Source organism: Ursus americanus, chromosome 12 (genome assembly GCF_024610735.1).
Source record: "Ursus americanus isolate L20-20 chromosome 12, mUrsAme1.1.p, whole genome shotgun sequence".
Taxonomy (NCBI): Eukaryota; Metazoa; Chordata; class Mammalia; order Carnivora; family Ursidae; genus Ursus; species Ursus americanus.
The window spans coordinates 70,097,178-70,109,817 of record NC_142138.1 but is presented as its reverse complement, the minus strand read 5'-3'; the positions used below and the strand labels follow the sequence as shown (position 1 = coordinate 70,109,817).

The window sequence follows — 12,640 nt, the reverse complement described above, 5'->3', positions numbered from 1 at the left end:
GCCTGGAACATCTAGTCATTTGCCCCTCCTGAATTAAACGGATTTAAAAAACAGCTATAAATTAAGAGAAAAGAATTCACAGAAGGGTAGAAATTAATCTAAAGTATATTTGTGAATAGAAATTTAAAAGAGGGTACTAGTGGTTGGGATGGGGATGTTTATGGAATACTGAAGTTCATGCCTTACGATCCCCTCATTTATCATATACTGTATAATTAATTTGTTTATAACCAAGAATATATAATTTCACTGATACAGTCTTCTGCTTCTATTAGAGTTTAAAAATCTACAATAACTGATAGGGGAAATCTAGCCTTACTATTCTTTGAAACAATTGTCTTATATATTTTATCCTTCCACGTTAAACCCTAGTGAGATTTTGACTGGGATTACAATGAATTTATAGATTACATAATGGGAATCCTATTTTTAACAATACCAAATCTTTCTCTTCAAAATGGTAATGTATCTTTTCATTTATCCAAATCTTTACTACCCTTTAGTAAAGTCTAAAAAAGTTTTCTTTATAAAAGCCTTAACATACTTCTTAATACATTTACTCTTGAGTGGGACCTCTTTTATTCTGGGGGGCAGTACTTTTTGTTGCAAAAGGAATCTTTTCTCCTAATTACATTTTTTAATTGGTTATGGCTAGCACTTGAACTTGAATCCAACTATTTAAATGACCTCTCCTATTAGTTGACTTTATGTGAGCCAGCGGTCAGCAAACTATGAACCTCAGGCCAGCTGCCTATTGTTGTAAATAAAGTCTTATTGGAACACGGCCACACCCATTTGTTTACCTGCTATCTATAGCTGCTTTCATGCCAGAATAGCAGAACTGAGTGATGGCAACCGAGAACCTATGGCCTACAGAGCCTAAAATACTTGCTATCTGGCCTTTTACAGAAAAAGGTTGCCCATCCCTGATGTAGGTAATCCCATTATCTGCAAATAATGACAATCCTGTCCCTTCTAAAAGTACTCTTTTTATTTATTTAGAAATGAATGGGATCTCCAGCATAATGGCAAATACGAATGATGTCAGAAGACACCCCTGTATTGGAATGCTTTTATTGTTTCACTGTTAAGTCTTACGTTTACTACAGGTTTCTGAAGACACCCTCATTGAGTTAAGAACATCTCCAGCACTGGGGCACCTCAGTTGCCTGAGCATCTGCCTTTGGCTCACCTCATGACCCCAGGGTCCTGGGATTGAGACCTTAGTCTAGTCAGGCTCCCTGCTCAGCAGGCAGTCTGCTTGTCCCCCTTCCTCTACCTCCCCCCTGCTCATTCTCTCTCTCAAAATAAATGAAATCTTTGGGGGAAAAAAAAAGGCACATTTCCAGCATTGAATTTTAATTTAAAGGTCTGAACTTGGGGTGCATGGTGGCTCAGTTGGTTAAGTATCTGACTTCAGCTCAGGTAATGGTCTCAGGGTCCTGGGAGGTAGCCCTGTGTCTGGCTTCACACTCAGCAAGGAGTCTCTCTGTTTGTCCTTCTCCCTCTGCCCCTCCCCATCTCAAATAAATAAATAAATAAAATCTTAAAAAAATAATAAAAAAATAAAGGACTGATCTTTATTCTGAGATTATGTCCTTCCACCTTTTTCTGTGAAATTAGTTACAGTAATACAAAGCAGTTGTTTTAAAAAGTATCTTTGCCTAGTAAAATAAAAGCTGACAACCCTATATTAACCCATGATCTAGGTCACAAAATCTAAGTCTAGGAAATGCTAGGTAAGTTATAAAAAGACTACAGTGATATTTACAGTAGAAACTCTAAGTGGAGACCATCCAGCATACTGCTTTTCTTACTCTAAATTACACTGAATTTATATATGTAAAGAAACAACACAGACTGAGGTTAAGTGGCAAAGAACATGAGCTTTTGGGGTCTAGACAGGCTTGGGTGGGAATTCCGTCCCTCCCTGCCTTCTCCCCAACTCTCCCAGCTATGAGAACTTAGGCAAGCTACTGAATCTCTCTAAACCAGTTACCTCCTCCTTAAATGGGGACAACAGGAGTAGCCACGTTAAAAAGTTGCTCTCAGAATTCAGTGACTTAAAACACACAGTATCTGGTCAACTGCAAGTGTTCAATAAACGCCAGGTGTTACCATTATTATTTTATGTACTTCTTTTTTTTCTTTTTAAGATTTTATCGTTAAATAATCTCTACACCCAATGTGGGGCTTGAACTCACAACTCTGAGATCAAGAGTCCCATGTTCTACCGACTGAGCCAACTGGGAGCCACTATTTTATGTTCTTCTTACATCATGTATAAATCTTCTAGCAAGCACTTTCACGTACTACCAAAATAAACACCTCAAGTTAATAATCAAAAGGAAAGGAAAGGACCATTCAATTTTGAATGGGTTAATACTAACAAATGGATCGACAATGTGCAATGTTCCCATATTTATGTAAGTACATAATATGCTAATCAATATATAATTTGAGGAAATACTTAGCAATTTTGATTGTTCTACACAATCATTTATCCTCCAATTGTGTGTATATGTCTCTTGCACCAAATAAACAACTTGCAAATATGGATGAAACACAAGGAAGACACTATTAAAACAGAGTAAAAATAACATCAAATTAAGTATTCCAGCACTTTGGGAAATGCTGGGTACAATTTCATTAAGGATGGAATAAATCAATACGAAATTCAGAATAAAAATTCCCATTTCTCTTTAATTACACAGATATTATAGAGGGGGCAAGATTTAAAGAAGACTGAAAGAAGAAAGGATATGTATTAAAAAATATATATGAAAACAGAGAAAGGAATAGGAAAGACATTCCAAGCAAGGAGTGTGTATGAGCAGGAGATATATATGGTCAAGGTAGGAGACAAGAGGCAGAAAGGGTAAATAACAAACAAGCTTTCAAAAAGAGAAGAGAATAAATAAAATATTTTTTTTAAAAAGATTTTATTTATTCATTTGACAGAGAAAGAGTGAGCACACAAGCAGGGGGAGCGGGAGGCAGAGGGAGAAGGAGAAACAGACTCCCTGCTGAGCTGGGAGCCCGATGTGGGGCTGGACTCCAGGACCCTGGGATCATGACCTGAGCAGAAGGCAGACACCCAACTGACTGAGCCACCCAGGCGCCCCAATAAATAAAATCTAAAAAAAAAAAAAAGAGAGAGAGAGAGGGGCACCTGGGTGGCTCAGTCGTTAAGTATCTGCCTTCAGCCCAGATCATGATCCCAGTGTCCTGGGATTGGAGTCCTGCATTGGGCTCCCTGCTCAGCAGGGAGCCTGCTTCTCCCTCTCCCACTCCCCCTGCTTGTGTTCCCTCTCTCTCTGTCTCTCTCTCTGACAAATAAATAAAACTTAAAAAAAAAAAAAAAGAGAGAGAGAGAGAAAGAATTTTTAAAAGAAAAATATGTGTACTAGTGGGAAAGTTACATGAACAATTTGGGCAAAATATCCTTGGATCTTCAAGCATGTACAACTATTAACAGTTCTTACTAACGGGTAAAAAGGAAAACTAAAGTTCTTAATTTTCGGAGCTCAGACCCCCCAGAGCAGTAAGAATGTACTTACTTCACTAGAGCGGCTGCTTCAGGAAGGACATCAGCAAATGATTCACGGAAAATGATTGCATTTTTCCTTTTGCAGTTCTGTATAACATCATTGGCGAGGTAAAAGAGATTCAAACGGTGGGGATAGGCAGCTAGAGATGACAAAAGACAATAAATAAAACCAAATGAGTCTAATTATACTTTGTTCAACTTACTCCAAATACAGTGTTCTCAAGCTAGGTAACCACTATTACGTGAATGGAGAATAAACAGACAAATGATCTAGTCTCTCACTACCTTGATCTTAAATTCAGTGACCTCCAGGAACCATTCCTCTGCACATTTTAGAATCCCCTTTTCTGGGGGATTTTACAGCCTCCCATTCCCCTTATATTTGTCACTTTTATCAAGATTTCAGTTCTATATTTTTCCTAACTTTATAGTCACTTTAAGTACTCAATTTTTTCTCTTCAATTCCAGTCTTTGATCTATTATTTAAACCACTTTTTTTTTTTTTTTTTTTTTTTTTGGAGAGAGAGAGTGTGTGTGCCTGCAAGCAGAGGGACAGAGAATCCTACGCAGGGTCCATGCCCAGCGCACAGCCCAACTCAGGTCTCAATCTCACAACCCCAAGATCATGACCTGAGCCAATATCAAGAGTCAGACACTTTACCCACTGAGCCACCCAGGTGCCCCTTGAACCACTCTTTCATTAAAACCTTCATTTTCTTTTCCTCCTCTCCCCCCACCCCCCGAGTTAGCCTTTCTATCACATGCATTCAACAAAATCCTAAATCTAGATCGACCTAACTGAATGCCTTTACTGTACCTTTATTTCTGCTCCTGGGTTCTGCTGAAGAAAAATCATACCACCAGGATCGAAACCATATAAATCTAGTCTCCTTCAGCTGGGCCCTCAACATTACAATGCTACAGTCCTTCCACATGCTCTTCATTATCATCAGAAATCATGAGATGGAAATCCTGTTCTCTCAAAAAAATGTAACCATATTTAAACCCAACCAAATCAACTTACCTGAGGAGTTAAATCCGAGTTCTCACTGTCTCCACTTTAACTCCTGTTAACGCCATAACTATAGGAGCTACTTTTGTTTTACTGTACTTAAAATAGGCAATCTACTATGCTCAAGAGCTTTATATAAATTATACCATCTCATTTATGTTGCCATCACTCCACTCAAACAGCAATTACCAATAAATTCCAACTTATTAAACCTGAGGAAAATTTTTAAAATGTTATTTCTTTGTAGCTTCTGGCACACGGAATGATCTGTTATGGTAATACTTCTTTGGTTTCTGTCATAAGCACTTTCCTGGTTTTCATACCTCTCTGATTCCTTCTCCATATATACATGGGTGGGCACGTGTAGACAGGCAGCTCCACGTGTGACTGTCCTCCTTTAAATGTTGAAGCTCCCCAGGGTTCTCTCCTGAGCATTCTTCTCCATTTACCCATGGCATCATGTTATAAGATTTCAGGTTTTAAGTTTGTTTGTTCCATTCCTGACTCTGTCCCTTATCAGCTTTGGGGTTTTATACACTACTTAACTCTTCTTTATGACACTTTCTTTTTCTTTGTAAAATGACAACCTCACAGGGTTGTTACAAGAATTAAATGAAACAATGTATATAAAGCATTTAGGACAGTGCTTAGCACACAGAAAATGAAATGCTATCAGCATAACCATTCACCTCCATGGCTTTAACTCCCACCACCTATGCACCAATGACTCCCATGTCTATAGATACCAAGCTTGGCTTTCCCTTTATCAGTCAATGCACACATCCATACACAAGTCTCAGAGGCACCTTGAGCTTGATTTTTCAGTATTAATAATCGTCCTCCTCTTCCATCTGTTACTCCTGCTGTATTTAGCCAGAATTTTAGCAATCTTTTTTTTTTTTAAGATTTATTTGTTTATTTGACAGAGAGAAAGACAGCCAGCGAGAGAGGGAACACAGCCCTGGAGTGGGAGAGGAAGAAGCAGGCTCCCAGCAGAGGAGCCTGATGCGGGGCTTGATCCCAGAACACCAGGATCATGCCTGAGCCAAAGGCAGACACTTAACAACTGAGCCACCCAGGCGCCCCAGCAATCTTTTTTTGACTCTTCCTCCTCCCTACCTGACCCTCACCACATCTGATAAATCTCCAAGTCCAGACAATTTTGTCGCCAATACTATCTGTAAAATTTATCTCCTCTTTTCCTTCTGTTTCTACTATTGCTCTTTGCTGGGTTCGTCACCTTTGACCTGGACTACTATATTGCAGTACCCTCCCACTGATTATCTTGCCTCTAGACTTAAGTCTCTTCAAATTTACTCTCTAAATTGCTAAATTCACTTTTTTTTTTTTAAAGATTTTATTTATTTATTTGACAGGATAGAGACAGTCAGCGAGAGAGGGAACACAAGCAGGGGGAGTGGGAGAGGAAGAAGCAGGCTCACAGAGGAGGAGCCTGATGTGGGGCTCGATCCGACAATGCCGGGATCACGCCCTGAGCCGAAGGCAGACGCTCAACCGCTGTGCCACCCAGGCGCCCCTAAATTCACTTCTAATATGCAAACGTTATCCAATTTGTTTCTCATATCGAATCCATCAATGATTTCCAAATGCTTACTAGAAAACTCCTGAACACCTTAGTCTTCATTTATGATCTGGATCTTACCTTCTCTTTCAATCTCATCTCTTCCCTTTCAAAGTTCTATCTTTAATGAAATACTCACAGTTCCCAGAAACTTTGCACATGCACTCTCTCCTTCTCTCTCAGAATTTTCCTTTTCTAAGATATCCCATTCTGAATATCTTGTGTTTCCTACTCATCCATAGAAGTCCAAAATTTTAAACTTAATTCATGTCAGATTTTGCCCTCATCTTATCACTACTTCTTCCCCAAACAAACCACCCCCAAGTATTTTAATGCAACTTCTTCCCAATGCAAACCCTACACTCTACAGTCAAATCACTATAGAAAGTCAGGAGGAAATGAGAAAAACTGGCTGATATAGTCTAAGACGATGCCTAAAGGCAGTGGGATTTGAGAAGACCCATCTCGAATGCTTTTCCAAACCCTCTGCAACCTAGTTCTTGCTTACTTGTTTAGCCTCAACTCAGCCACTCTCCCTTAAAGCTGCAGTTTAGTGAACTATACTTTGTTTTCAAAGCCAAGCCCCACCTCCTTCCTGTGTCTTGCCACCCATTTCAAAAGGCTAATTCTTTTTCTTCCTTCAACTCTCAGCTTACACATCTCATCTTCCATGAAGCTTCCCCTGACTGTAAGACAAGGCCTTTAGCGCATCCTGAAGGTACATGAGTCATACACTTATCACACGGTAGTGTACTTGTATGCAACTTCCACTAGAGTATAAGCTCCCTAAAGGCTGGAATTCTGTCTTGCTTACGGCTATGACCTCAATGACTAACTGAGTATCTGGCAGGTGCTCAAATAATATTAGTTAAATGTCTGATGAAGAAGTTGAATTTTTGTAGACAGGAAGAAAGGGGAAGAGCACTCCAGGAAGAACAAGTCATGAGTACAGGTGCTGAAAACGACTGGGCAATGAGTGTCTTTTGTTTTGCAGAAGGGAAAATTTAGGCTAGATTTTAAACTTATTTAATAACACTTATAGCATTTTCTATATGCTAGACACTGCTTTAAAGATACAAATATTAACTGATATCCTTACAACAACCCTGTGAGGTGGATACTGTTATCTCCATTTAAGAGATGGAATGATGTGAATTGTCACATCTAGTAGGTTCTGAAACTGGAATTTAAATATAGACAGTTTGGCTTGAAGTCTACATTCTTAATTACTACCTACTTCTACTTGTGTCTGACCAGGAAGGTTTGGCTGGAAGAGCAGTGGGAGAATAGGCAAAGATACAAATTCTGATGGTTATTAAATATTGAGCCAAGAAAGCCTTTATTCTGTGGCTCACAAGAAACCATGAAAAGTTTTTATATAGAAGGGTGTTTTAGAAAAAGCTGCAGATAATTTTGTTAGAAATAATAAAAAGAGCTAATAACACTGTAAGGAAGCAACCAGACAAATCTATAAGGTGAGATATTCTGCAGGGCAACTGGCCCAGTCTCATCAACAAATCAGTGGCATAAAATGTAATGGAGAGATTAAGGGACTCAAGGGACAGAGTAATCTTTTTTTTTTTTTTTAAGATTTTATTTATTTGACAGAAAGAGCATGAATGGGGGAAGGGGGAGAGAGGGAGGGAGAAGCAGGCTCCCTGCTGACCAAGGAGCCCGATGCAGGACTCGATCCCAGGACCCTGGGATCATGATCTGAGCTGAAGGCAGACGCTTAACCGACTGAGCCACCCAGGTGTCCCAGGACAAAGTAATCTGATGTAATTACTCTGTGTCCCTAAATTGCACATAGGTTTTGACCAACCACCTATAAATGACATTCCTGAATCAACGAAAGAAATCTGAATATGGTCTGGGATTAGATAAAATGAAAATTTACTGAAATGGAAATAAAAAACCATCAACTGAAAAAAATAGTAATTAGAGAGAGATTTCATGTTAGGAAAAAAAAATTTGTGGGGCGCCTGGGTGGCACAGTGGTTAAGCGTCTGCCTTCGGCTCAGGGCGTGATCCCGGCGATCTGGGATCGAGCCCCACATCAGGCTCTTCTGCTATGAGCCTGCTTCTTCCTCTCCCACTCCCCCTGCTTGTGTTCCCTCTCTCGCTGGCTGTCTCTATCTCTGTCGAATAAATAAATAAAATCTTTTAAAAAAAAAAATTTGTGAAAGAGATCAGAAAGGATATGGAATTAATAGTATTGATCTCTATTTTCCTTTTGCTTACCTGTATTCTAATTTTCTACAATACATATTTGCTGCTTCCATAATAACAGACTATAAGGAAATATAAGCATTTTGGCCCCGAAAGTTGAACTAGTTGTCTTGAAGTGATCGGCATTTCAGCCCAGACCTCTCCTTCGAACTGTAGACTCAAATATCCAACTACTTCCCCAACACCTCTTCACGCATGTCTAATACACAGCTCAGACTCAACACGTGACCTTCTGATCTCTTCCTCCAAACTGTCTCCTCCTATAGTCTTCACCTCAGTAAATGGCATTTCTTCTGGTGGCTTTTTTCAGCCAAAAATCTTGAGTCATCCTTGACTATTCTTTCTCTTTCATACTCCACATCCAAATTCACAACGCAGATCTCATTAATGCTACTTTCAAAATACATACAAACTTAGGAAATTACAAATGTAGAAAGGGAGAAGATTAGAATAAACCCTGTTGTGCTGGATTGTAACTGGAAGTCTTGGTGTAAACCTCATAGGTATATATAGAAATATAAGGGGAATGAATGTGTGTATATGTGTAAATACAACTATTTCCTAATCTTCACTGAAAGGCCTAGAAGTAATAGTATGCCAGTATCTAATATCTAGATCCTGGTTTCAAAGAAAAACCAGGGCTTCTTGGAGAAATAGCTGATTCTAGGCCAGGAAAGAAAGTACAAGAGCTTGGAACATCTTGCACCAGAAAGTAAAAAAGTGCTCAAAGAATGATGTCAAAGGCACTACCTTCTAGGGGTTCCCACTGGCCAGATCTATGGAATGGACAAGTGTCAAAATCAGTAATAGTAAATGATTATAAGCACTGAATAAAATAGCAATCCATGAATACATACTGATGTAAATAAATAAACCAACCGGTGAAGGGGGAAGCTCTGCTTTATAATCAATCAAATGCCAACTAATAAATATATAAGGAATAGTGGCATTTAAAAAAATAGTGTTTGGCAACCATCACAATAAGAACTGACTCAAGCAACAATAATCAAAAGATCCCAAAGCTAGCAAGAGAAAGTTTAATGCAGAACCAGAAATTTATAAAGTCTCAAACTACTTCCCCACAAAACACTCACTTAGTTTACAGTAGAGAAACCTTACAGGCAAAACCCATCTAAACCAAGTGATAAAGTTAACATCACTATTATGGGGCATATCGACATTGTGTTCCTCCAAATATAATGAGTTAAGAACACAGCATCATTTCTGCAGTATGTTTGTCCAAAACTGCATAACCTGAATCTAACAATAAGGAAAAATCAAATACAAATTTATGGATAGTTTGTAAGGTACTGGTCCATATCCTTCAAAAATGGCAAGGTCATGAAAGATAAAGAAAGACTGTTCAGACTGAAGAAAAATAAGACATGACAACTAACTGCAACACATGACCCTGGACCTTTAAAGACCATTGTGGGATAAATGGCAAAATTCAACCACAGCGCTTGGGTGGCTCAGTCAGTTCAGCATTTGACTCCTGGTTTTGGCTCAGGTCAGATCCTGAGATCAAGTGCTCTCTGGGGCTCTGCACTCAGCACAGAATCTGCTTGAGATTCTCTCTCTGCCCTTCTCCTGGCTGATGCATCCTCGCATGCGCACCGTGTGTGCTCGCTCGCTCTCTCATCAACACATACATACATAAAATCTTAGAACATTTATGTGTGTGTATGTATATATATATAAAAGTCAGGAAGAGAGCTCTCACCAGAAATGGAAACTTGATCTTGAGCTTTCCACATCTCACCTCAGAAATGTGAGAAAATACACTTCTCTTGTTTAAGCCACACAATTTGTGGTATTTTGTTACGACAGCCCAAGGTTGTTAACGCAACTACAGGAGAACAGCTTTTTTATTTTAGGAAATGGACAATGAAGTATTAAATAGGGAGGGCATCATGTCTGCATCATACTCTCAAATAGTTCAGGAAGAAAAAATGTGTGTGCATGGTGAGAGCAATAAGAGAGCAAACAGAGATAAAACGTTAATTACTAGGGAATCTGGGTGAAAGGTACACAGGAGGTCTTTGCAATACATCACAACTTCAAATTTGAAATGATTTAAAACTAGCAAATTAAAAAAGCTGGGACTCTAACTACTACTTACCACTGTGCTGGTCGAAGTCATAATCATCTTTTGCTTGAATTATTGTAGTAGCCTCCTAACTGGTCTCCCTGCTTCTACCTTTGCCTCACTTTCGTCTAACCTCAACTCAGAAGAGTGATCCTTTTAAAATCCTTTTAAAATATAAATATAAAATATAAATCTTATATTTTTATATTTATATAAATCTTATAAATTTTATATTTTATGTAAAATATAAATCTAATCATATTACTCCACTATTTAAATCCCTCCAATCATGGTTTCCCCCTCCTTAAAGATCAAAGTCCTTACAATCGCTTATAAGTCCTAAACAATCTGGCCCCACATCATCTCTGATCCTCTGTCCTGACCACCATTCATTCTATTTCAGCCATTCTAGCCACCTTACTGAAGAAAGACCTACAACACACCTGGCATACTCAGGGTCACACCCGCCTCAGGGTCCCTTAAGCTGCCTGCTCCCCCTGCTTGGAACATTCTTTTCCCATAAAATCTCATGGTTTACTCTCTCATTGCCTTTATTTTTAATTAATTTATTTTTTTGTTATTTATTTATTTGAGAGAGAGAGAGCACAGCACAAGCAAGGGGAGCGGGAGGCAGAGGGAGAAGCAGACTCCACTGAGCAGGGAGCCTGATGTGGGGCTCAATCCCAGGACCCCAGGATTATGACACGAGCCGAAGGCAGATGCTCAACCGACTGAGCCACCCAGGTGCCCTCTCATTGCCTTTAAATCTTTGCCCAACGTCACTTTCTCAGTGACTTCTTGGACTTCTCTGAACAGGAAAAACTGTAACATCAAACACCAACCCGCCTATCACCCCTCCTTTATTTTCCCCCTACCACATAATTTCCCAATATACTATACAATTTAAATTTTTTTTTTGTCTGTCTCCCCCCATGAGAATATAAGCCTCCTGAAAGCAAGGATTTTTGCCTATTATTGAATTCTCAGGATCTAGGATTATGTCTAACACATAGTAGGCTTTCGGTAACTATCTCCTGAATGAATAAATTAGAAAGAAAGATAACAAAATACAAGGAAAAGAAAAGGAATGAAAAACGAGTAGTCTTCTACTCAGTTGGGTTCATAATCCCAGAGGGCAGCTGGCTTACGTGTAACTATGAAGGATAGGCTTCATTTAAGGTACAGTTAGGTATTCCAGGGGTTGTTGCAGAAGATCATTTAGATAGAAAATCAGTGTTCTCACAACAGCAATTCCTCAACAATCTACAAACTAAGAATTCAACCCTCTTTTTATCATTATGAAGAAGGGGAAAGAGACTGACAATAGGAAAAGACGGGCCAGGGCAGCTGGGTGACTCAGCTGGTGAAGCATCTGACTTTGGCTGGGGTCATGATCTCAGAATCCTGGGACCTAGCCCTGTGGCGGGCTCCACCTTAGGTGGGAGTCTGCGTATTCCCATCCCTCTCCCGCTGCCCCTCTCCCTGCTCTTGTGCGCTGTCTAATAAATAAATAAAATCTTTAAAAAAAAGTAAAAGATGGGCCACTGATTTCAAATAAATAGTAATAAGTAAATTATTCAAAATAAACCCGCTAACCTGGTGGCAAAAGGGTTAGATGATTTTTTTTTTTAAGATTCATTTATTTTAGAGAGAGAGAGCATAAGCAGAGGGACAGAGGGAATCTCAAGCAGACTTTATGCTGAGCACAGAGTCCGATATGGGGCTTGATCCCACCACCCCGAGATCATGACCTGAGCCAAAATCCAGAGTTGGGATGCTTAACCAACTATGCCACCCAGGCACCCCAGAAGGGTTAGATGTTTTTAACTTGAGTTAATATTAATATTTGATGTCTGCCTTGCCTTGTTCCAAAAATGGGTGAAGGCAACAGATATAAAAAAGAAACTGTTTTCCTGAGTGGTCTTTCCATTAGAGAGAATAAGCATTATGGTATAATGGAAAAGGCACAAGCATGAGTCAGAAGACCTGGACTGTAACCCTTGAAAAGGATTAATTTTCATTAGCTTTCGAATGACTTCATTTGTAAAACAAGGATGTTGAAAGGAAAAACAGGGGCACAAGCTCCACACTGGGTTGTAGAGCTTCCTCAAAAAAAGGAAAGAAATAAAAATATTTTTTAAATAAGTCAAGAAATACCGATCTAAAAAAAAACTCAGG

At 39.2% G+C, this 12,640-nt stretch overlaps 1 protein-coding gene across 7 annotated transcripts in view; it reads right to left on the bottom strand.

The window, feature by feature from the left end:
• The window catches only part of RPRD2 (regulation of nuclear pre-mRNA domain containing 2), an 89,957-nt gene that overhangs the window by 50,048 nt on the left and 27,269 nt on the right, over positions 1 to 12,640 (bottom strand). For all 7 annotated transcript variants that reach the window (XM_045790628.2, XM_045790630.2, XM_045790629.2 and 4 more), the window contains exon 2: positions 3,561 to 3,690. In XM_045790628.2, the coding sequence (XP_045646584.2) occupies positions 3,561 to 3,690 (130 nt within the window). The remainder of the gene's footprint in view (positions 1 to 3,560; positions 3,691 to 12,640) is intronic.